The following is a 24,965-nucleotide window of genomic DNA, read 5'->3' as shown; positions in this document are numbered from 1 at the left end:
ACCATTGTCACCATGGCCAGGCCACCATTGTCACCATGGCTGTGTCACCAGGGCTGTGCCACCGTGGCAGTGTCACTGTTGTCACCACGACAATGCCACCATTGTCACCGTTGCTCTGCCACCACCATTGTCCCACAGTTGTCACCATGGCTGTGCCACCGTTGTCACTGTGGCTGTGTCACCGTTGTCACCATGGCTGTGTCACCACCATTGTCACCATGGCTGTGTCACCACGGCTGTGTCACCGTTGTCACCATGGCTGTGTCACCGTTGTCACCATCGCTGTGTCACAATTGTCACCATCACTGTCACCATCACCAGGCCGCCGTTGTCACCATGGCTGTGCCACCATGGCTGTGTCACCATGGCTGTGTCACCGTTGTCACCACGGCTGTGTCACCGTTGTCACCATCACTGTCACCATCACCAGGCCGCCGTTGTCACCGTGGCTGTGCCACCACGGCAGTGTCACCACTGCCACCTTCACTGTGTCACCGCTGCCACCTTTGCTGTGTCACTGCCACCGCTGCCACCACCGCCACCGGGCCACCGTCACCACTGTGCCAGCGCCGTCACCTCGCTGTGCCACCGCCACCAGCGCTGTGCCACTGCCACCACCGCCACCTCTGGGAACAATGGCACCAGTGTCACCAGTGTCACCATTGTCACTGTGCCACCATTGTCACCTCCACTATGTGACCATTGTCACGGTGTCACCATTGTCACCATCACTGTGTCACCATTGTCACCATTGTCACTGTGTCACCAACATTGTGTCACCATTGTCACCATCATCGTGTCACCATCGTCCTCTCCATTGTGTCACCATTGTCACCATCACTGTGCCACCATTGTCACCATCATCGCGTCACCATTGCCACTATTGTCACCTCCATTGTGCCACCATTGTCACCACCAGTGTCACCTTGTCACCATCACTGTCCCCTCCATTGTGTCACCATTGTCACCTGCATTGTCACCTGCATTGTCACCATCATTGTGTCACCATTGTCCCCTCCACTGTGTCACCACTGTCACCATCACTGCGTCACCATTGCCACTATTGTCACCTCCATTGTGCCACCATTGCTGTGTCACCATTGTCACCTCCACTGTGTCCCCTCCATTGTGTCACCATTGTCACTTCCATTGTCACCACCACTGTGTCACCGTTATCACCTCCCTTTTGTCACCACTGTCACCATTGTCATCTCCATTGTGGCACCACTGTCACCATCGCAATGTCACCATTATCACCTTCACTGTGTCACCATTGTCACCATCATCGCGTCACCATTGTCACTATTGTCACCTCCATTGTGCCACCATTGTCACCACCAGCGTCACCTTGTCACCATCACTGTCCCCTCCATTGTGTCACCATTGTCACCTCCACTGTGTCACCTCTGTCACCATTGCCACCATCGTCACCTCCATCGTGTCACCACTGCCACCGTGTCACCATTGTCACCATCCCTGGGTCACCATTGTCACCTCCATTATGTCCCCTCCATTGTGTCCCCATTGTGTCCCCATTGTCCCCTCCATTGTGTCCCCATTGTCCCCTCCATTGCGTCACCGCTGCCACCCCCGCCGTGTCCCCATTGTCACCGTCACTGTGTCACCAATGTCCCCTCCATTGTGCCACCACTGTGTCCCCATTGTCCCCTCCACTGTGTCCCCACTGTCCCCTCCATTGTGTCACCATTTTGTCCCCTCCATTGTGTCACCATTGTCTCTTCCATTGTCCCCTCCATTGTGTCCCCAATGTCCCCTCCATTGCGTCACCTCTGCCACCCCCGCCGTGTCCCCATTGTCACCGTGTCCCCATTGTCCCCGTCACTGTGTCCCCATTTTGTCCCCTCCATTGCGTCACCGCTGCCACCCCCGCCATTGTGTCCCCATTGTCCCCTGCCCCGCCCGGCGATGGCGCCACCATCCTGTGTGTCCCCATCGTGTCCCCAGGGCCACCCACGCGGTGTCACCTGGCCTGGCCACGCCCCGGTGCCACCTCTGCTGTGTCACCCGCTGCCCCCTCCCCCCCCAACCCCTGTTTGGGGACATTTGGGGACACCTGGGTGACTTGGGGGCCAGGTTGAGACACACAGACCCCCACAAATGTCCCCAAATCCCCCCCCAAATGTCCCCAACTGCCCCACAAATGTCCCCAGATCCCCCCAAATGTGACCCAAGACGCCCTCAAATGTCCCAAAATTCCCCCCAATCACCCCCAAATGGACCCCAAATGTCCCCAAATCCCCCTCAAGTGTCCCAAATTGTCCCCAAATCCCCCCAAATGTTCCCAATCGACCTCAAATCCCCTCCCCAAATCCCCCCAAAGGTCCCCAAGACCCACAAAATGTCCCCAACTCCCCCCAAGTGTCCCCAAATTGCCCCAAAAGGTCCCCAAATCCTCCCCAATCCCCATAAATTCCCCTCGAGTCTCCCCCAAATGTCCCCAAACCCCCCAAAATGTCCCCAAACACCCCCTAAATGTCCCCAAATCCCCTCCAAATCGCCCCCCAACCCCCGAAATGTCGCCAAACCTCCCCCCAAATGTCCCCAACCCCCCCAAATGTCCCCAAACACCCCCGAAATGTCCCCAACCCCCCCTAAATGTCCCCAAACACCCCCGAAATGTCCTCAAATCCCCTCCAGATCGCCCCCCAAACCCCCGAAATGTCCCCAAACCCCCGAAATGTCGCCAAACCTCCCCCCAAATGTCCCCAATCCCCCCAAATGTCCCCAAACCCCCCTAAATGTCCCCAAACACCCCTTAAATGTCCTCAAATCCCCTCCAGATCGCCCCCCAAACCCCCGAAATGTCCCCAAACACTCCCTAAACGTCCCCAAATCCCCCGAAATGTCCCCAAATACCCGAAATGTCCCCTACCCCCTCCCTCCCCTCAGCCGCCCCCCGCCCTCAGCCGCCCCCTCCGTTGTCTCTCACCGCCCCGCAATGGAAGTCGGGTCCCCAGCGATCCAGCGCGGTCCTGGCGCTGCTGCCGCGGCTCCCCACCAGCGTCACGGCGATGGCGTCGCTGGTGCCGGCGCCGGGAGCGGTCCCGGTGCGGACCCGCACCCGGTACGTGGCCATGGTAGTGGCGGTTCGCCCCCTCACGGTGATTGACGGGAGGCGGAGCCAATGGCGGCGGGGCTCACGCGCCGCCCGGCCAATCGCGGGGCGGTGCGTTGAAGCTCGGCCAATCGCGACGAAGAGCAGGTGGAATGGGCGGGGTTAAACCGTCACTTCCGCCTTCACTTCCGGCGGCGCTTCCGGGTGCGATGGACCCCGAGTTCGACGATGTGGTGGCGGTGGAGGATCTGATGGTGAGGCCACGCCCCCCTCCGCGAATGGACACGCCCCCTTTTTTGGCAGCCGCGCCCACTCCCTGTGGACCCCCCCGAGTGCCGCGAGCCCCCCCGGCCACGCCCCTTTTGCGGCCCCCGAAACCGCCCGGGTTGGCCACGCCCACTCGCCCTCACGTACCACGCCCTCTGAGTGGCCACGCCCCCTTTGGTTGAGTGGTCACGCCCCCATCTGGGTTGGCCACGCCCCCTCTGGGACCCTCGGGGGTCTTGGCTGGGAGACTCCGCCCGTTTTGGCCACGCCCATTTGTGACCACGCCCTTCTGATAAGGTACGCCCACGAGCCCGCTCCCAGTAACACCCAGTGCTCCCAGTAACCCCCAGGGACTCATCCCAGTGCTCCCAGTAAACACCAGTGCTCCCAGTAATCCCCAGTGACTCATCCCAGTGCTCCCAGTACCCTCCCAGTGTTACCAGTAACCCCCAGTGACTCATCCCAGTGCTCCCAGTAGCACCCAGTACCCTCCCAGTGCTCCCAGTAGCACCCAGTGACTCATCCTAGTGTTCCCAGTACCCTCCCAGTCACTCCCAGTGCCCTTCCAGTGCCATTCCCAGTGCTCCCAATACCCTCCCAGTAAGGGCCCAGTGCTCTCAGTGCTCTCCCAGTAAGCCCCAGTGACTCAACCCAGTGCTCCCAGTAAGGGCCCAGTGCCATTCCCAGTGCTCCCAGTGCTCCCAATGCCCTTCCAGTGCCATTCCCAGTGCTCTCCCAGTACCCTCCCAGTCACTCTCAGTGCCCTTCCAGTGCCATTCCCAGTGCTCCCAGTGCTCCCAGTACCCTCCCAGTGCTCTCCCAGTAACCCTCAGTGACTCAACCCAGTGCTCCCAGTACCCTCCCAGTATTCCCAGTGCTCCCAGTGCCCCCCTTTGCCTTTTGCCCGTTGCCCTTTGCGTTGTGCGCAGGCTCTGGAGCGCCGCTACGCGGCCGAGCGCCAGCAGGGGGCGCTGTCCCGGCAGTGCCGCTTCGAGTACGGCTGGGGCCTGGTGCGGAGCCGCTACCGGGAGGACACGGCCCGAGGGGTGGCGCTGCTCTCCGGTGAGGGGCGGGGCCAACACAGGGGGCGGGGCCTGCTCCGGTACCGGGGGACACGGCCCGAGGGGTGGCGCTGCTCTCCGGTGAGGGGCGAGGCCTGAAACAGGGGGCGGGGCCTGCTCCGGTACCGGGGGACACGGCCTGAGGGGTGGCGCTGCTCTCCGGTGAGGGGCGGGGCCAACGCAGGGGGCGGGGCCTGCTCCGGTACCGGGGGACACGGCCCGAGGGGTGGCGCTGCTCTCCGGTGAGGGGCGAGGCCTGAAACAGGGGGCGGGGCCTGCTCGGGTACCGGGAGGACACGGCCCGAGGGTTGGGCGCGGCCTGCACAGGGGGAAAAAACACAGAAAAATTTGGGAAAAATTTGGGAAAAATTTGGGAAAAAATTTAGTAAAAAGCACAGAAAAAAGTGGGAAAAATTTGGGAAAAAACACGGAAAATTTGGGGAAAAAACAAGGGAAAATTTGGGGGAAAACGGGGAAAAATTTGGGAAAAAACAAGGGAAAATTTGGGGGAAAACAGGGAAAAATTTGGGAAAATTTTGGGAAAAAACAAGGAAAAATTTGGGAAAAATTTGGGAAAAAACACAGAAAAAATTGGGAATAAACACGGAACAATTTGGGGGCGGGGCCTGCTCTGGTACCGGGTGCACACGGCCCGCGGGGTGGGCGGGGCTTTCCCGCTTTGGAGGGCGTGGTTATGGGCGTGGCTAAAGCAAGGGTCATGGCTGGGAGGAATTTTTGGGTGTCCCTGGGGGCAGTTTTGGGGCGACTCTTTGTGATTTTGGGGTGACTCTCTGTAATTTTGGTGTCCCTGGGGCAGTTTTAGGGTCCCTGGGGTCAGTTTTGGGGTGACTCTTTGTAATTTTGGGGTGACTCTTTGTAATTTTGGGGTGACTCTTTGTGGTTTTGGGGTCCCCAGAGCTGCTGCCCGAGACCCCCCCGGAGGAGCAGCGAGACGTCCTCTTCTACCTGGCCCTGGGCTACTACCGGCTCAAGGTGGGACAGGGGGACACTGGGGGGACACTGGGGACACTGGGGGGATTGGGGACATTGGGGGGACATGGGGACATTGGGGGAAAATGTGACTGGGGACATTGGGGGGACATTGGGGACACTGGGGAGACACTGGGGACACTGAGGGGACATTGGGGGGATTGGGGACATTGGGGGAAAATGGGGAACAATGGGAAAAATGGGACTGGGGACACTGGGGGGACATTGGGGACACTGAGGGGACATGGGGACACTGGGGGAAAATGGGGAACAATGGGAAAAGTGGGACTGGGGACACTGGGGGGACATTGGGGACACTGAGGGGACATTGGGGACACTGAGGGGACACTGGGGGAAAATGGGGAACAATGGGAGAAATTGGGAAAAATGGGACTGGGGACACTGGGGACATTGGGGACACTGAGGGGACATTGGGGGGATTGGGGACATTGGGGACATTGGGGAAAAATGGGAGAAATTGGGAAAAATGGGACTGAGGACATTGGGGGAACATTGGGGGAACATTGGGGAGGTTTTGGGGGATTTGGGGACATTGGGGGGATTGGGGACACTGGGGGGATTGGGGGCATTGGGGGAAAATGGGGAACAATGGGAAAAATTGGGAAAAATTGGGAAAAATGGGACTGGGGACATTGGGGGAATTGGGGACACTGGGGACACATTGGGGAGACTGAGGGGACACTGGGGACACTGAGGGGACCTTTGGGACAAATGGGGAAAAATGGGGAAAAATGGGAGAAATGGGGAAAAATGGGACTGGGGATATTGGGGACACTGGGGACACTGAGGGGACACTGAGGGGACATTGAGGGGACACTGGGGACATTGGGGGGACATTGGGGGGACATTGGGGAAACATTGTGGAGGTTTTGGGGGATTTTGGGGCCGTTGGGGACATTGGGGACACAGATGGGTCATGGGGGGGGGTGGCACAGGGTCTGTCCCCAATGTCCCCACAGGGGTGAGAGAGCTCCTGGCACACCTGGAATGGGAGGGGGGGGACAGGGAGGGGACACACAGGTGACACACAGGTGACACAGGTGGCACTCAGGTGACAGGGAGGTGACACTCAGGTCACATAGGTGACACACAGAAGTTACACAGGTGACACAGGTGACACTCACCTGACACAGATGACACACAGGTGACACAGGTGACACTCAGGTGACACAGGTGACACCCAGGTGTCCCCCCAGGAGTACGAGCGCGCCCTGGAGCACCTGGAGCGCCTCCTGGCGGCCGAGCCGCAGAACGCGCAGGTGCTGAGGCTGCGGAGCCGCGTCCGGAGCCGCCTGAGGAGGGGTGAGGGGACGGGGGGGACATTGGGGACAATGGGGACATTGGGGGGGTTGGGGACAATGGGGGGGTTGGGGACAATGGGGACATTGGGGGATTGGGGACAGTGGGGGGACATTGGGGGCATTGGGGATGTTTGGGACATTGCGGGGACATTGGGGGCATTGGGGACAGTGGGGGGACATTGAGGACATTGAGGACATTGGGGACATTGGGGGGATTGGGAGGACATTGGGGGGACATTGGGGGGTGGAGCCAGGGGGACACTGGGGATAGTGGGGAGACATTGGGGACATGGGGGGATTGGGGACATTGGGGATGTTTGGGACATTGTGGGGACATTGGGGGCATTGGGAGGTGTAGGGGACATTGGGGACAGTGGGGGGACGTTGAGGACATGGGGGGATTGGGGTCATTGGGGGTGTTGGGGACATTGTGGGGACATTGGATTGATTGGGGACACATTTGGGGACATTGAGGGGGTTGGGGGGATGGGAGGGCCGTGGGGGGACATTGGGGACAGCAGGGGGACATTGGGGTCAATGGGGGGATAGGGGACATGGGGGGACACTGGGGGCATGGGTGGGACATTGGGGACATTGGGGACATTGAGGAGACAATGGGGACAGCAGGACAGCGGGGGGACATTGGGGGGACATTGGGGGTGTCGGAGGCTCTGGGGACACAAGGACATGGGAGGGACATGGGGAGGACATTGGGGACAATGGGGACATGGGGAGGACATTGGGGACCGCAGGGACAGCAAGGGGACATTGGGGACATTGAGGGTGTTGGGGACATTGAGGGGACATTGGGGAGGTGCCAAAGCCCCCCCAGGTGCTGACATTGTCCCCTCTGTCCCCCCCCCATTGTCCCCATTGTCCCCTCTGTCCCCCCCTCCCAGACGGGCTGGTGGGCGCGGCCATCGTCGGGGGCGTGGTCATGGGCGTGGCCGGGTTGGTGGGCGTGGCCATCGCGCGCGCCCGGCACTGACCACGCCCACACCCCTCCCCTCCCCGGGGAGAAGGGGCGGGGCCTGCGCGGTGACGCCGCGGAGATTACGTCAGGGTGCTGCGGGATGACGTCATGACTCGCGGTGACGTCAGAGACACCGCCCCCCTTTCCCCCCCCCTCCCCCCGCCCCTCCCCCAGTGCCTTGGGGACCCCCCCGGGAGTCCCCCAGCCCCTCCCCCACCCCGCACTGACCCCTCCCCTCCCTCCCCCCCCCCCCCCCGATGTAAATAAACCTGATTGGGCTCCGAGAGTGACGTCACTGAGGGGGGCGGGGCTGGGACCCCCGAGGGACCCCAAATGTCACTTGAACCCCCCCAATGTCACTTGAGTTCCCCCAATGTCACCTGGGCACCCCAAATGTCACCTGAACCCCCCCAATGTCACCTGAGCCCCCCCAAATGTCCCCAGGTGTCACTGGGACCCCCCCAAATGTCACCTGAGCCCCCTCAGAGCCCCTCGAATGTCCCCAGATGTCCCCGAATGCCTCCAAATGTCACCTGAGTCCCCCAAATGTCACCGAGACCCCTCCAAATGTCCCCCAGTGTCACCTGAGCCCCCTCAGGCCCCCCCCAAGTGTCCCCAAATGTCATTTGAGCCCCCCCAGTGTCCCCAGAGCCCCCTCCAAGTGTCCCCAAGTGTCCCCAGGGCCCCCCCCAGAGCCCCCCCAGGGCCCCCCCGCGGTTTTGGGGTCCCCTCCCCCCCCCCCCCCCCGTTTTGCGTCACAGGAAGGGGCTCGGGGGTGGGGGAGGGTGTGGGGGAGGGGCAGGAAGGGGGGAGGGGCGGCCCGGACACACCTGGTTCCTTCCGGGGGGGAGGGGCGGGGGGGGAGGAGAGGGGGCAGCCCCCAAACCCCGGCCCCGCCCCCGCCCGAGTGACCAGCGCTGGACACCAGCACAGACCAGTTAAACCAGTACAGACCAGTGAAACCAGTACGGACCAGTTAGACCAGTACAGACCAGTGAAACCAGCACCGGACAGCAGGACAGACCAGTTAAACCAGTACAGACCAGTGCCGGACACCAGCACAGACCAGTGAAACCAGTACAGACCAGTGCCGGACACCAGCACAGACCAGCACAGACCAGTGAAACCAGCACTGGACACCAGCACAAACCAGTACAGACCAGTGAAACCAGCGCCGGACAGCAGCACAGACCAGTTAAACCAGTTAAACCAGGGCCGGACAGCGGGGACACCAGTGACCAGTGACAGCAGTGACCATCACCATCAGTGACCAGTGTCACCAGTGCCACCAGTGCCACCAGTGCCACCAGTGCCCAGTGACCACCTGTGACAGCAGTGACCATCACCATCAGTGACCAGTGACCACCAGTGCTCCCAGTGCCACCAGTGACCACCAGTGACCATCGCCACCAGTGACCAGCACACCCAGCACTCCCAGTGACCACCAGTGACCATCACCACTGGTGCCCAGTGACCACCAGTGACCACCAGTGCCCGGTGACCATCAGTGCCCATCACCACCAGTGCCATCAGTGCCACCAGTGCTCAGTGGCCATCACCACCAGTGACCATCGCCACCAGTGACAACCAGTGCCCAGTGACCACCAGTGACCACCAGTGACCACCAGTGACCATCGCCACCAGTGACAACCAGTGCCCAGTGACCACCAGTGACCACCAGTGACCGTCGCCACCAGTGATCATCACCAGTGCCACCAGTGATCATCACCAGTGCCACCCGTGACCATCACCATCAGTGACCAGTGACCCCCAGTGACCACCAGTGCCCATCACCACCAGTGACCACCAGTGACCATCACCACCAGTGCCCAGTGACCACCAGTGACCACCGGTGACCACCAGTGACCATCACCACCAGTGACCATCACCACCAGTGCCACCAGTGACCACCAGTGCCCACCAGTGCCCATCACCACCAGTGACCACCAGTGACCATCGCCACCAGTGACCAGTGACCCCCAGTGACCACAAGTGACCACCAGTGCCACCAGTGACCACCAGTGACCATCGCCACCAGTGACCATCAGTGCCACCAGTGCCCACCAGTGACCATCGACCATCACCACCAGTGCCCAGTGCCCATCACCACCAGTGCCACCAGTGCCACCAGTGACAACCGGTGACCACCAGTGTCCCCGGCGTCCCCGATGGCACCCGGGGGCTGTCCCCAGGCCCCGCTGGCCGCGCTGGCCGCGGTGGCCCTGGCGGTGGCCGGCTGGGGGCTCCTGGTGGCCGCGGTGGCCGCGGGGGTGTGGGGCATGGGCGGGGGCCAGACCAGCGCTGTCACCGCTGTCATTGTCACCCGCGGGCTCTGGGCCGACTGCGGCACCGACGCCAGCGGGGTCATGTCCTGCGTGCCACTGCTGTCACTGGTCACCCTGCCCGGTACGGGGACACCGGGGACAGCGGGGGGGATTGGGGACATTGGGGACATTGGGGGAGTTGGGGACATTGGGGACAGCGGGGTCATGTCCTGCGTGCCACTGCTGTCACTGGTCACCCTGCCCGGTACGGGGACACCGGGGACAGTGGGGACAGGGTGGGGACACTGGGGACATTGGGGGGATTGGGGGTTTGGGAAGGTTGGGGGGGTTGGGGAGGTTGCGGACATTGGGGACATTATGGACAGTGGGAGGACTGGGGGCATTGGGGACATTGGGGACAGTGGGGGATTGGGGGGGTTGGGGAGGTTGGGGGGATTGGGGACATTGGGGACACTGGGGACAGTGGGGGACAGGGTGGGGGACACTGGGGACATTGTGGGGGTTGGGGACATTGGGGAGGGTTGGGGACATTGGGGGGATGGGGGAGGTTGGGGACATTGGGGACAGTGGGAGGATTGGGGGGGATTGGGGGGTTTGGGGACATTGGGGACATTGAGGGGGTTGGGGACATCAAGGAGGGGACAGAGAGCAAGGGATGGGGGGAGGACAGGGGGGACATTGAGATATTTGGGGACATTGGGGACAGGGGGAGGATTGGGGGGATTGGGGACATTGGGGACATTGGGGGGATCAGGGAGGGGACAGAGAGCAAAGGACGGGGGGGGACAGGGGGGACATTGGGGACATTGGGGGGTTGGGGGCATTGGGGGCATTGGGGGGACATTGGGGACATTGGGGACATCAGGGTGGGGACAGAGAGCCGAGCCCAGGACGGGACAGGGAGGGGACATTGGGGACAGTGGGGACAGTGGGGACAAGGGGACGTCAGCAGCAGGATGGGGACAGGGCCAGGAGCGGGGGGGACAGGAAGGACAGGGGGACATTGGGGACATCAGGACGTCAGTGAGGGGACAGGGATGGGGACAGGAAGGGACAGGGAGGGGACAGCGAGGGACACAGGGACATTGGGGGGAGGGGGACACAGGGGGGGACATTGGGGGGACTTCGGGGGACAGTGGGGGGGACATTGGGGACAGTGGGGGGGCATTGGGGACAGTGGGGACATTGGGGGCATTGGGGACAGTGGGGGGACATTGGGGACATTGGCGGGACATTGGGGGGACATTGGGGGGACATCAGAGACAATGGGGGCATGGGACATTGGGGACATTGAGGTGACCTTGGGGGTGACATTGGGGTGGTGACACTGGGGGGACATTGGGGACATCAGGGTCACCTTGGGATGACCTTGGGGGTGACATTGGAGGGGGGACATTGGGGACACTGAGGTGACCTTGGGGTGACCTTGAAGGGGAGACATTGGGGACAAAGAGGGGACATTGGGGACATTGGAGACAAGGGGGGCATGGGGGACAGTGGGGACATGGGGGTGACCTTGGGGGGACATTGGGGGTGACATTGGGGGTGACATTGGAGGGGGGACATTGGGGACATTGGAGACAAGGGGGACAGTGGGGGACAGTGGGGACATGGGGGTGACCTTGAGGTGACCTTGGGGGACATTGGGGACATTGGGGACATTGGGGTGACCTTGAGGTGACCTTGGGGACATTGGGGACACTGGGGGTGACATTGAGGGGTGACTTGGGGAGGGGTTTGGGGGGAATTTGGGGCATTTTTAGGGGGATTTTAGGGGAGTTTTGGGGATATTTTGAGTTATTTTGGGTAATTTTGGAGCAGATTTTTGGGATAATTTTGGGATAATTTTGAGATATTTTGGGTAATTTTGGGGCTGTTTTTCGGGAGATTTTTGGGATATTTTAGGGTTTTTTGGGGTTATTTTTTGGGGTTATTTTGAGTTATTTTGGGTAATTTTGGGGCTGTTTTTCAGGATATTTTTGGGATATTTTAAGGTTTTTTGGGGTTATTTTTGGGGTTATTTTGAGTTATTTTGGGTAATTTTGGGGCTGTTTTTCGGGATATTTTTGGGATATTTTAAGGTTTTTTTGGGGTTATTTTTTGGGGTTATTTTGAGTTATTTTGGGTAATTTTGGGGGTATTTTTTGGGATATTTTAGGGGGTTTTGGGGTAATTTTTCGGGTTATTTTGAGTTATTTTGGGGGTATTTTGGGGGCTGTTTTTAGGGTATTTTGGGGATACTTTTGGGGTGATTTTGGGCTATTCTGGGGCTATTTTTGGGCAGATTTTTAGGATATTTTGGGATATTTTTGGGATAGTTTAGAGATATTTTATGGATAATTTTAGGGATATTTTGGGGCTGGTTTTTGGGCTATTTTTGGGTGATTTGGGGGCTATTTTGGGGCAGATTTTTAGGATATTTTGGGGCTATTTTTAGGGCTATTTTGGGATAGTTTAGAGATATTTTATGGATAATTTTAGGGATAATTTTAGGGATATTTTGGGGCTGGTTTAGGGATATTTTAGGTCTTTTTTTAAGGGATATTTTGGGCTATTTTGGGGCGGTTTTTGGGGTGATTTCAGGTGATTTTGGTGCTCCTAACCCCCTTTTCCCCTGTCCCCAGGGTACCTGCACGGCAGCCGGGCCCTGGGGATATTTTGGATTATTTTGGGTTATTTTGGGTGTATTTTTAGGGATATTTTAGGGATATTTTGGGGCTATTTTTGGGCAGTTTTTGGGGCTATTTTGGGGTGATTTTGGGGCTATTTTGTGGCAGGTTTTGGGGTGATTTCAGGTGATTTTGGTGTCCCTAACCCCCTTTTCCCCTGTCCCCAGGGTACCTGCACGGCAGCCGGGCCCTGGGGATATTTTGAATTATTTTGGGTTATTTTAGGTCTATTTTAGGGATATTTTAGGGATACCTTGGGGCTATTTTGGGGTGATTTTAGGTGTATTTTTAGGGATATTTTGGGTCTATTTTTAGGGATATTTTAGGGATACTTTGGGGCTATTTTGGGGCGGTTTTTGGGGCTATTTCAGGTGATTTTGGTGCCCCTAACCCCCTTTTCCCATTCCCAGGGTACCTGCACGGCAGCCGGGCCCTGGGGATATTTTGGATTATTTTGGGTTATTTTAGGTCTATTTTTAGGGATACTTTCGGGCTATTTTGGGGTGATTTTGTGGCAGTTTTTGGGGTGATTTCGGGGCTATTTTGTGGCAGGTTTTGGGGTGATTTCAGGTGATTTTGGGGCTATTTTGTGGCAGTTTTTGGGGCTATTTTGTGGCTATTTTGGGGCTATTTTGGGGTGATTTTGGGGTGATTTCAGGTGATTTTGGCGTCCCTAACCCCCTTTTCCCCTGTCCCCAGGGTACCTGCACGGCAGCCGGGCCCTGGGGATATTTTGAATTATTTTGGGTTATTTTAGGTCTATTTTTAGGGATACTTTCGGGCTATTTTGGGGCCATTTTGTGGCAGTTTTTGGGTGATTTCGGGGCTATTTTGGGGCTATTTTGTGGCAGTTTTTGGGGTGATTTCGGGGCTATTTTGGGGCTATTTTGTGGCAGGTTTTGGGGTGATTTCGGGGCTATTTTGGGGCTATTTTGTGGCGGTTTTTGGGGTGATTTCAGGTGATTTTGGTGCCCCTAACCCCCTTTTCCCCTGCTGTCCCCAGGGTACCTGCACGGCAGCCGGGCCCTGGCGGTGCTGGGGGCGGCCCTGGGGGCCCTGGGGGGGCTCCTGGGGGCGTTCGCGGGACCCCGGAGGGGCCCCCGGGCAGCGGGGGGGGCGCTGCTGCTGCTGGCAGGTGGGGGCGGGGCCTAAGGGGGCGGGGCCTAAGGGGGCGGGGCTAAAGGGGATGGGGTGGGGAGGGGCTAAATAGGGGAGGGGCCAAAGGGGAGGTTTTAAAGGGTGGTTGGGGAGGGGCTAAAGGGGGAGGGGCTAATGAGGGGAGGGACTAATGAGGGGAGGGTCTAAAGGGGAGGGTCTAAAGGGGGGAGGGGCTAAAGGGGGAGGGGTTAAAGTGGGATGGACTTAAGGGGAGGGGCTAAAGGGGGGAGGGGCTAAAGGAGGAGGGGCTAAGGTGGGGGGCTAAAGTGGCTGGGGGTAAAAGGGAGGGGCTAAAGGGGGATGGACTTAAGGGGAGGGGCTAAAGGGGGCGGGGCTAAAGGGGGAGGGGCTGGGGATTTGGGGGGTGGGGGAGGGGCAATGGGGAGGATTTTGGGGCTGATTCCGGGGTGGATTTTTTCCATTTTTGAGTGGATTTTCCCCATTTTTGGGTGGATTTCTCCCATTTTTGGGTGGATTTTCCCCATTTTTGGGTGGATTGTTGCCATTTTCGGGTGGTTTTTCCCCATTTTTGGGTGCTTTTTTCCCATTTTTGGGTGGTTTTTTGCCATTCATTGGGTGGATTTTTGCCGTTTATTGGGTCAATTGTTGCCATTTTTGGGTGAATTTTGTGTTGGGTTTTGCCATTTTTGGGTGGATTTTTCCCATTTCTGGGTGTTTTGTTGCCATTTTCAGGTGGTTTTTCCCCATTTTTGGGTGCTTTTTTCCCATTTTTGGGTGGTTTTTTGCCATTCATTGGGTGGATTTTTGCCGTTTATTGGGTCAATTGTTGCCATTTTTGGGTGAATTTTGTGTTGGGTTTTGCCATTTTTGGGTGGATTGTTCCCATTTTCGGGTGGATTTTTCCCATTTTTGTGTGGATTTCTGCCATTTTCGGGTGTTTTTTCCCCATTTTCGGGTGAATTTTTCCCATTTTCGGTTGGATTTTTCCCATTTTCGGGTCGATTTTTGGGTGGATTTTTTCCATTTTTGGGTCGATTTTCCCCATTTCTGGGTGGAATTTTTCCCATTTCTGGGTCTTTTGTTGCCATTTTCAGGTGGCTTTTCCCCATTTTCGGGTGAAGTTTTCCCATTTTCGGTTGGATTTTTCCCATTTGCGGGTCGATTTTTGGGTGGATTTTTTCCATTTTTGGGTCAATTTTCCCCATTTTCGTGTGGTTTTTTCCCATTTTCGGGTGTATTTTTCCCATTTTCGTGTGTTTTTTCCCCGTTCCTGCCCCTCCCAGGCCTGTGCTCCGCGGGCTCCGCGCTCTGGTTCGGTTTCGGCTCCGCTCAGGAATTTTTTGACGCCTCCGTGCTGGGAACCAGGTGGGGGAGGGGCATTGGAGGCGGGGCATTTGGGGGCGGGGCATTTGGGGGGCGGGGTCTGGGGTTGAATTTGGGGAAGATTTTGGGGTCCCTGGGGTGGATTTTGGGGGGAATTCTTGGGAATTTGGGGGATCCTGGGGGCGTTTTTTGGTGGGAGGGGGAAGGGGAAGTTTGGGGTGGATTTTGGGGGGATTTGGGATTTTTTGGGGGCAGATTTGGGGATGCCGGGGGGGATTTTGGGGGATTTGAGGGTCCCTGGATTTTGGGAGGGCTTTGGGGGAAATTTGGGGAAGATTTTGGGGGGATTTGGGGTCCCTGGGCTGGTTTTGGGGGGAAATTTGAGGGAAATTGGGGAAGATTTGGGGGTGAGTTTGGGGGGGTTTGGGGGTCCCTGGGATGGATTTTGGGGGGAATTCTTGGGGGGATTTTTGGGGGGATTTGGAGAGATTTTCGGGGGAATTTTTGGGATTTGGGGGAAATTTGGGGAAGATTTTGGGGGGATTTGGGGGGTCCTGGGGGGTTTGGGGATGGGGGGTGATTTTGGGGAGACTTCGGGTGTTTTTGGGGAAAATTTTGGGGTGATTTTGGGGGGAATTTTTTGGGGGCGTTTCGGGTGATTTTGGGGTTGGTTTTTTATGGGGGGGGGGGATGATTTTTTGAGGTGATTTTGGAGGATTTGGGGGGTCCCTGGGGTGGTTTTTATTTTTTGTGGGGTTTTTTTTTTGTGGTGACGCCCCCTCCCCTCCCCCCCCTCCCCCCTCCCCTCCCCCCCCAGGTTCGAGCCCGGCCCCGCGGTGATGCAGGCGGGTGGGGGAGGGGCGCTGCAGGCCGTGGGGGGAGGGGCGCTGCTCTGGATGGCGCGAGCCGGGTGAGAACCGCGCCCCTCCCCCCCTTCAAGCCCCTCCCCCACCTCTTTAAACCCCGCCCCCACCCCAAAACCTTCCCCCTCTTTAAGCCCCTCCCCCACCCCAGACCCCTCCCCTTAAAGCTCCGCCCCCTCCCCAAGCCCCTCCCCTTCTGCACTTAAGCCCCTCCCCCACCCCGTTGGCCCCTCCCTCCTTAAGCCACTCCCCCTCCTTAAGCCCCACCCCCATTTAACCCCTTCCCCCCAATCTGGGGAACCCCTCCTGGAGGCCCCTCCCCCACCCCGGGGACACCCTCAAGCTCCTCCCCCTCTTTAAGCCCCTCCCCTCCTCTTTCCCCTCCCCCTCCTCAAACCCCTCCCCTTTAAACCCCTCCCCCTCTTAAGCCCCTCCCACCTCATGTTGACCCTTCCTCAAGCCCCTCCCCCTCCTTAAGCCCCTCCCCCTCTTTAAGCCCATCCCCTCCTTAGGCCCCTCCCCCCCATTGACCTCCCCCCAAGCCCCTCCCCTTCCTTGAAGCCCCTCCCCCTCGCTGATCTCGCGGTGGGGGCGGGGCTCTGGTTCGCCCCTCCCCCCCTCCTGATCCGCCCCTCCCCCCCCAGCCCCGCCCCGCCCCGCGCGGCCGCGGCCCCTCCCCCACCGCCGCTGGGGGACAAATACGGGCGGAACGAATACGTGTGAGAGGGACCGGAACGGAGCCGGAACGGAGCCGAAATCAGCCCCAAATTATCCCCAAATATCCCCCAAAATGGCCCCAAAACGTCCCCAAAATATCCCGACATTATCCCCCAAAATATCCCATAATATCCCCAAACTGAACCCCGAAATGGCCAGAAATGGACCCAAAATCGACCCCGGAAATGAACCCAAAATATCCCCAAAATTATCCCGAAATTATCCCCCAAATGTCCCGAAATTATTGCGAAATATTCCCCAAAATATCCCAAAATTATCCCGAAATTATCCCCTAAAATGGACCCGGAACAGACCTCGAAATGGACCCAAAATATCCCCAAAAATATCCCAAAATTACCCCTGAAATTATCCCCAAAATGTCCCCAAAATATCCCCCAAAACACCCCCAAAATGGACCCCAGGACACCCCGAAGTATCCCCCAAAATATCCCTGAAATGAACCCCAAAATAACCTGAAATCAACCCCAAATATCCCCAAATTATCTCCAAATTATTCCCAAAATATCCCCAAAATGTCCCCAAAATGAACCCCGAAATGTCCCCAAAATCCCCCAAAATATCCCCAAAATGAACCCCAAAATATCCCCACAATGAACCCGGAAATGTCCCCAAAATGAACCCTGAAATGTCTCCAAAATGAACCCCGAAATTTCCCCAAAATATCTCCAAAATGGACCCTGAAATGTCCCCAAAATGAACCCCGAAATGTCCCCAAAATGTCCCCCAAAAATCCCCAAAATGTCCCCAAAATGAACCCCGAAATATCCCCAAAATGAACCCCGAAATGTCCCCAAAATGTCCCCCAAAAATCCCGAAAATGTTCCCAAAATATCCCCAAAATGTCCCCAAAATGAACCCCGAAATGTCCCCAAAATCAACCCCAAAATGTCTCCAAAATGAACCCCGAAATGTCCCCAAAATGTCCCCAAAAATCCCCGAAATGTCCCCAAAATGAACCCTGAAATGTCCCCAAAATCCCCAAAATTAACCCCAAAATATCCCAACAATGAACCCCAAAATATCCCCAAAATGAACCCCAAAATATCCCCAAAATGCCCCAAAATTCCCCAAATGCCTCCCAAAATCCCCCAAAATTTCCCCAAAATTTCCCCAAAATTTTCCCAAATTTCTCCCAAATTTCCCCAAATTCCCCCAACCCCCCCAGCCCCCCCCGTCCCCACTCCGGGGGTGTCCGGGGGCTCCTCCCAGTAAGGAACCAATAAAAACCAGTGAAAACCAGTGAAAACCAGTTTGGGCTCCCAGTGCTCCCAGTGCTCCCAGTTTGGGCTCCCAGTGCTCCCAGTTTGGGCTCCCAGTAACCCCCAGTGCTCCCAGTAAGGAACCAATAAAAGCCAGTAAAAACCAGTTTGGGCTCCCAATGCTCCCAGTTTGGGCTCCCAGTGCTCCCAGTAACCCCCCCGGTGCTCCCAGTGCCCTCCCAGTAAGGAACCAATAAAAACCAGTGAAAACCAGTTTGAGCTCCCAGTAGCTCCCAGTTTGGGCTCCCAGTTTGGGCTCCCAGTGCTTCCAGTTTGGCCTCCCAGTAACGCCCAGTGCCCTCCCAGTGCCCTCCCAGTAAGGAACCAATAAAAACCAGTAAAAACCAGTTTGGGCTCCCAGTCTGGGCTCCCAGTGTTCCCAGTGTTCCCAGTTTGTGACCCCCCAGTGCTCCCAGTGCTCCCAGTTTGGGCTCCCCGTAATTCCCAGTTTGGGTGCCCAGTGCTCCCAGTAAAGAACCAATAAAAACCAGTGAAAACCAGTTTGGCCTCCCAGTGCTCCCAGTTTGTGACCCCCAGTTCCTCCCAGTGCTCCCAGTTTGGGCTCCCAGTGCTCCCAGTCCATACTGGTGCCCGTTTTAGTGCAAACAGGTCTGAACTGGTCCGAACTGGTCTGAACTGGTCAGAACTGGCACGAGCTGATGCCTGTACTGGTTCAAACTGGTCTGGGGTGACCCAAACTGGGCCGAACTGGGCTAAACTGGTCCATACTGGTGCTCGTACTGGTGCAAACTGGTCTGAACTGGTCGTAACTGGTCCAAACTGGTGCCTGTACTGGTCCATAGTGGCCGGAACTGGTCGGAAATGCTCCGAACTGGTCCGAACTGGTCTGAACTGGTCCCGGCTCCTCCCGGCCGCCAGAGGGCGCTGCAGATGCGGCCCCGCCCCCTCTCGCTGGTTCCGGCTCTGGCCCCGCCCCCGCGCGCTGATTGGCTGAGGGGAAAAGGGGCGGGGCCAGGGCGGCGGCGGCGGCGCGGAAGCGACACGTGCGGGGAACTGGGAGCACTGGGACGGTACTGGGGAAACTGGGAGGGACTGGGGGGAAACTGAGGATACTGGGACAGACTGGGAGGGACTGGGGATACTGGGACAGACTGGGAACCAAACTGGGGATACTGGGGCAGACTGGGAGGGACTGGGGGGAAACTGAGGATACTGGGACAGACTGGGAACCAAACTGGGGATACTGGGACAGACTGGGAGGGACTGGGAACCAAACTGGGGATACTGGGACAGACTGGGAGGGGACTGGGAACCAAACTGGGGATACTGGGACAGACTGGGAGGGGACTGGGAACCAAACTGGGGATACTGGGACAGACTGGGAACCAAACTGGGGATACTGGGGCAGACTGGGAGGGACTGGGAACCAAACTGGGGATACTGGGACAGACTGGGAACCAAACTGGGGATACTGGGACAGACTGGGAGGGGACTGGGAACCAAACTGGGGATACTGGGACAGACTGGGAGGGGACTGGGAACCAAACTGGGGATACTGGGACAGACTGGGAGGGGACTGGGAACCAAACTGGGGATACTGGGACAGACTGGGAGGGGACTGGGAACCAAACTGGGGATACTGGGACAGACTGGGAGGGACTGGGAACCAAACTGGGGATACTGGGACAGACTGGGAGGGAACTGGGAGCACTGGGAAGGACCGGGGGGGATGCTGGGAGGCACAAACTGGGAGCACTGGGAGGGCACTGGGATGGACCGGGGTTGAGTGGGCGGTTCGAGGGGGGGGGTCCCTAATATTGGAGGGGTCCCCCCTCCCCCACTCCCTAAGCCCCTCCCCTTAACCCATCCCTGCCCCCTTTAGCTCCTCCCTCTCATTAAGCCCCTCCCCTCTCTAAGCCCCTCCTGCTCATTAAGACCCTCCCCTCTCTAAGCCCCTCCTCTCTAAGGCTCTCCCTCTCATTAAGCTCCTCCCCCTCCCTAAGCCCCGCCCCTCATTAAGCCCATCCCATTAAGCCCCTCCCCCTCATTAAGCCCATCCCATCCCATTAAGCCCCTCCCCCTCATTAAGCCCCCCCTAAGCCCCTCCTGCTCATTAAGCCCCTCCCCTCTCTGAGCCCACCCTCATTAAGCCCCTCCCCTCTCATTAAGCCCCTCTCTTCTCATTAAGCCACTTCCCCTAAGCCCCTCCCCTCTCATTGAGCCCCACCCCCTCTCTAAGCCCCTCCGCCCCTCTCTAAGCCCCTCCCCTCTCTAAGCCCCTCCCCCTGTGTCTCGCTAAGCTCCTCCCCCTCTCTAAGCCCCTCCCCCTGTGTCTCGCTAAGCTCCTCCCCCTCTCTAAGCCCCTCCCCCTGTGTCTCTCCCCAGGTGCCCCCATGGACGTGGGGGAGGGGCCGCCCCCCGCTCTGCCCCCCCCGCGGGCGGTGCCGTGGTGGGGGGAGGGGCGGGGGCGGGGCCTGCCGGTGTGGGGGGGATGGGCGGCGCCCCTGCTGCGGCCCCGGGAGACCCCGCGGCTGCTGCGGGCCCTGGCGCCCCTCCCCCCGCACCTGCCCCACCTCAAACGGGTCCGGGCGGGGCCTGGGGGGGCGGAGCTGCTGCTGGGCATCGACCCCGCCCACGGTACTGGGATAAACTGGGAGGGACTGGGAGGGACTGGGATCAAACTGGGATAAACTGGGAGGGCATTGGGGGGGACTGGGATCAAACTGGGAGGGACTGGGAGGGACTGGGAGGGGATTGGGGGCACTGGTTTATACTGGGAGGGACTGGGATCAAACTGGGACAAACTGGGAGGGACTAGGGGGGAACTGGGAGGGATTGGGGGGCACTGGTTTATACTGGGAGGGACTGGGATGGACTGGGGGGGACTGGGAGGGGACTGGGATCAAACTGGGATAAACTGGGAGGGCATTGGGGGGGACTGGGATTAACTGGGGGGTTCCTGCAAGTACTGGGGGTTACTGGGAGCCCTTACTGGTGTCACTGGGAGCCCTTACTGGGAGCACTGGTCTCACGCAGCCCCCATCGATTACATCATCGCCGATGACGACAGCGATGACGTCACCGATTACGTCACCGCCACCCCCGGCGCTGAAACCTGGACCAGTAACACCAGCAAGACCAGTGCCACCAGTGCCACCAGTGCCACCAGTGGCACCAAGGACAGCAATGGCACCAGTGCCACCAGTAACACCAGTGCCACCAGTGCCACCAGTAACACCAGTGACACCAGTGACACCAGTGACACCAGTGACACCAGTGGCACAAAGGACAGCAATGGCACCAAGGACACCAGTGCCACCAGTGACACCAGTGACACCAGTAACACCAGTAACACCAGTAACACCAGTGGCACCAAGGACAGCAATGGCACCAGTGACACCAGTGCCACCAGCGTGACGTGGGACTCTGAGGACCCCAGTTGGACCAGTTTGACCAGTAAGAGCAGCGCTGCCAGCGTCACCAGTGCCACCTGTGTCCCCAGTATGACCAGTGCCACCAGTGTCCCCAGTGCCACCAGTGTCCCCAGTGCCACCAGTGCCTTGACTCCCAGCGATGGTTCTGGTGTCCCCAGTGCCACCAAGGACTCTGATGTCCCCAGTGCCACCAGTGCCACCAGTTTGCCCAGTTCCACTGAGGACTCCGGTGCCACCAGTGCCACCAGTGCTCCCAGTGCTCCCAGTGCTCCCAGTGCTCCCAGTTCCCTGCTGGGCACTGAGGCCGTGTCCAGCCCTGTCCCTGTGTCCGTCCCCGTCCCTGTGTCCAGTCCTGTCCCTGTGTCCAGCCCCGTCCCTCTGTCCGTCCCCGTCCCTGTGTCCGACCCGGCTCTGGGCTGTCCGTTCCGTGTCCCTGTGTCCATCCCTGTCCCTCTGTCCAGCCCTGAGGCCATGTCCATCCCTGTCCCTCTGTCCATCCCCGTCCCTGTGTCCGACCCCGCCCTGGGCTGTCCGTTCCGTGTCCGTGTGCCCGGCCGTGTCCCTGTGTCCGGCCCCGAGGCCGTGGCCGCCCGCCAGGCCGGGCTGTGGCCGTGGTGGGGCCGGGGTCCCTCGGGGTCGCGGCCGCCATCGCTGTCCCCGGCGCAGGTGGGCGTGGCCCGGGTGGCCCTGGCGGTGGCGCGGGCGGCGGGGGCGGGGCGGGGGGCGGGGGCGGCGGCGCTGGACCCCCGGAGCGGGCGGGTGCTGGCCGTGGGCTGGGACAGGAGAGGGGACACCAATGGGGACACCAATGGGGACATCAATGGGGATGGGTGGCACCCGCTGCGGCACGCCGCCATGGACTGCATCGCACGCGTGGCACGGGCACGGCGCGGGGACACGGGGGACAATGGGGACACGGGGAGGGCACGGTGTCACCAAGGGCACATTGGGGACACAGGGAGGGCATGGTGTCACCAGGGGCATGGGGACACTGGGGACACTGGGGACATGGGGAGGGCACGGTGTCACCAAGGGCATGGGGACACCAAGGACAGGGACAGTGGGGACATTGGGGACACGGGGAGGACACGGTGTCACCGAGGGCAAAGTGACAGCAAGGACAGGGACAGAGGGACAGTGCGGTGTCACCGAAGGGACAGCAGGGACAGCATGGGGACAGCGCGGTGTGGACACCCAGGGGACAATGGGGACATGGGGACAGCACGGTGTGGACACCCAGGGGACATTGGGGACATGGGGACAGCACGGTGTGGCCACCAAGGGCGCGGTGGCATCGTCACCAGGGGTGGTGGCACTGTCACGGGGAGGGCGCGGCGCAGGGGACACCCCGGGGACGGCGGCGTCAGGGCCAAGGTGGCCAAATTCGGGGCTGGTGACGTCATCGCTGCTCATGGTGACGTCATCGTCGGCCACCGTGACGTCCCCATGGACCTCATGGGTGGCGTCATCCCTGGGGTGGCCAAGGACCCCGGTGCCACCCCAGGTGACACCAACGACGTCACCAACCCCAGCTCCACCATCCATGGTGTTCCCATGGACCTGAGGGGGCGGGCCAAGGACCCCGGTGCCACCCCAGGTGACACCAATGACGTCACCACACCTGGCATCCCCATGGACCTGAAGGGTGACATCATCCCAGGGGTGACCAAGGACCCCGATGCCACCTCTGGTGCCACCTCTGATGCCACCAATGATGTCACCATCCATGACATCCCCATGGACCTGAAGGGTCAAGTGACCAAGGACCCCGGTGCCACCCCTGATGCCACCTCTGGAGTCACCTTTGGAGCCACCCCTGATGCCACCAACGATGTCACCACACCTGGCATCCCCATGGACCTGAAGGGTCAAGTGACCAAGGAACCCGGTGCCACCTCTGATGCCACCTCTGGAGCCACCAATGACGTCACCATCCATGACATCCCCATGGACCTGAAGGGTGACATCATCCCAGGGGTGGCCAAGGACCCCGATGCCACCCCTGATGCCACCTTTGGAGCCACCTCTGGTGCCACCAATGACGTCACCATCCATGACATCCCCATGGACCTGAAGGGTCAAGTGACCAAGGACCCCGATGCCACCTCTGGAGCCACCTCTGGTGCCACCTCTGGAGCCACCTCTGGTGCCACCGCCACCGTGGCCGCTCCCATTGTCCCCCTGGACCTGCTGTCCCTCGGTGACGTCCCCATGGACCTGACGGGTCACATCATCCCCGGGGCAGCCGAGGAGCCCGAGGCGGCCCCAGGTGGCGCCCCAGGTGACACTGATGACGTCACGGGGGGGTACCTGCTGTCGGGCTGTGACGTGTTTGTGACGCGGGAGCCGTGCGCGCTCTGCGCCATGGCCCTGCTGCACGCCCGCGTGCGCCGCGTCTTCTACGGCCACCCCTGTCCCCAAGGGGCGCTGGGCACGCGCTACGGCCTGCACGGGCACCCCCGGCTCAACCACAGGTACAGGGTCTGGATGGTGCCCCAAACTGGGCAAACTGGGAGCACTGGGAGTGATGGGGATAATGGGAGCTGATCATTTGGGACATTGGGGACAGGAATGGGACACTGGGGACGCGCTCTGGGCTGCACGGGCACCCCCGGCTCAACCACAGGTACAGGGTCTGGATGGTGCCCCTGACTGGGCAAACTGGGAGCACTGGGAGTGATGGGGATACTGGGGATAATGGGGATAATGGGAGCTGATCATTGGGGACATTGGGGACAGTGACAGGGGACACTGGGGACAGGAATGGGACACTGGGGACAGTGATGTGACACTGGGGACGCGCTCTGGGCTGCACGGGCACCCCCGGCTCAACCACCGCTACCGGGTGTGGATGGTGCCCCAAACTGGGCAAACTGGGAGCACTGGGAGCGATGGGGACACTGGGGATAATGGGAGCTGATCATTGGGGACACAGGGGACAGGAATGGGACATTGGGGACAGTGACAGGGGACACTGGGGACAGTGATGTGACACTGGGGACACGCTCTGGGCTGCACGGGCACCCCCGGCTCAACCACCGCTACAGGGTCTGGATGGTGCCCCAAACTGGGCAAACTGGGAGCACTGGGAGTGATGGGAGTGATGGGGATACTGGGGATAATGGGGATAATGGGAGCTGATCATTGGGGACAGTGACAGGGGACATTGGGGACAGGAATGGGTCATTGGGGACACTGGGGACGCACTCTGGGCTGCACGGGCACCCCCGGCTCAACCACCGGTACCGGGTGTGGATGGTGCCCCAAACTGGGCAAACTGGGAGCACTGGGAGCGATGGGAATGATGGAGATACTGGGAGCTGATCATTGGGGACAGTGACAGGGGGCACTGGGGACAGTGATGTGACACTGGGGATGCGCTCTGGGCTGCACGGGCACCCCCGGCTCAACCGCAGCTACCGGGTGTGGGAGCTGCCCCAAACTGGGCAAACTGGGAGCACTGGGAGCGGTGACCGAAGGCGACCCAGTGAGCAATAAATGATTTCTGGAGATTTTTTTTTTGGGGTTGTTTTTGTTTTTCCCGCGGGTTTTGGTGGCACCGCCCGGGTCAGGACAACCCTGGGGGTGGGTGACACCTCCCAGTGGTGGCTGCTGCTGGTGCATA

The 24,965-nt window shown here is 59.4% G+C and overlaps 4 protein-coding genes across 8 annotated transcripts in view; 3 read left to right on the top strand and 1 right to left on the bottom strand.

Moving 5' to 3' along the window:
- ALOX15B (arachidonate 15-lipoxygenase type B) overlaps nucleotides 1-3,237 on the bottom strand; it is a 28,142-nt gene extending 24,905 nt beyond the window's left edge. Inside the window, exon 1 of the mRNA XM_071420013.1 lies at nucleotides 2,951-3,237. Coding sequence (XP_071276114.1) covers nucleotides 2,951-3,097 — 147 coding nt within the window. The 5' untranslated portion in view covers nucleotides 3,098-3,237. The remainder of the gene's footprint in view (nucleotides 1-2,950) is intronic.
- Nucleotides 3,215-7,973, top strand: FIS1 (fission, mitochondrial 1). Of its 2 annotated transcripts, XM_071420015.1 has the most exons (5): nucleotides 3,215-3,330; nucleotides 4,273-4,405; nucleotides 5,321-5,397; nucleotides 6,612-6,717; nucleotides 7,616-7,973. In XM_071420015.1, exons 1-5 carry the CDS (start codon nucleotides 3,229-3,231, stop codon nucleotides 7,702-7,704), a joined length of 507 nt encoding a protein of 168 aa, XP_071276116.1. In that variant the 5' UTR covers nucleotides 3,215-3,228; the 3' UTR covers nucleotides 7,705-7,973. The 2 variants fall into 2 exon arrangements, with proteins under 2 accessions (XP_071276116.1, XP_071276117.1); XM_071420016.1 differs by lacking the exon at nucleotides 6,612-6,717.
- Nucleotides 7,974-8,107: 134 nt separating this feature from the next.
- LOC139586516 (claudin-19-like) lies at nucleotides 8,108-16,812 on the top strand. The gene is made up of 5 exons (XM_071420014.1): nucleotides 8,108-10,095; nucleotides 13,647-13,778; nucleotides 15,046-15,127; nucleotides 15,903-15,995; nucleotides 16,593-16,812. Exons 1-5 carry the CDS (start codon nucleotides 9,858-9,860, stop codon nucleotides 16,669-16,671), a joined length of 624 nt encoding a protein of 207 aa, XP_071276115.1. The 5' UTR covers nucleotides 8,108-9,857; the 3' UTR covers nucleotides 16,672-16,812.
- Nucleotides 16,813-18,401: 1,589 nt separating this feature from the next.
- Nucleotides 18,402-24,856, top strand: LOC139586514 (mucin-19-like). Of its 4 annotated transcripts, none has more exons than XM_071419997.1 (4): nucleotides 18,402-18,976; nucleotides 20,292-20,543; nucleotides 20,943-21,517; nucleotides 21,563-24,856. In XM_071419997.1, the coding sequence occupies exons 2-4, from the start codon at nucleotides 20,300-20,302 to the stop codon at nucleotides 23,885-23,887; spliced, it is 3,144 nt and encodes a 1,047-aa protein (XP_071276098.1). In that variant the 5' UTR covers nucleotides 18,402-18,976; nucleotides 20,292-20,299; the 3' UTR covers nucleotides 23,888-24,856. The 4 variants fall into 4 exon arrangements, with proteins under 4 accessions (XP_071276098.1, XP_071276100.1, XP_071276099.1 ...); XM_071419999.1 differs by having other exon boundaries at nucleotides 18,403-18,976; nucleotides 20,943-22,844; nucleotides 22,938-24,856; XM_071419998.1 differs by having other exon boundaries at nucleotides 18,407-18,976; nucleotides 20,943-21,720; nucleotides 21,802-24,856.
- Nucleotides 24,857-24,965: the final 109 nt, after the last annotated feature.

Source organism: Agelaius tricolor, unplaced genomic scaffold (genome assembly GCF_023055355.1).
Source record: "Agelaius tricolor isolate 1412-34295 unplaced genomic scaffold, bAgeTri1.0.p SCAF_120, whole genome shotgun sequence".
Classification (NCBI taxonomy): domain Eukaryota; kingdom Metazoa; phylum Chordata; class Aves; order Passeriformes; family Icteridae; genus Agelaius; species Agelaius tricolor.
The sequence above is the reverse complement of the archived record's forward strand: the minus strand, read 5'-3'. Positions and strand labels throughout refer to the sequence as shown.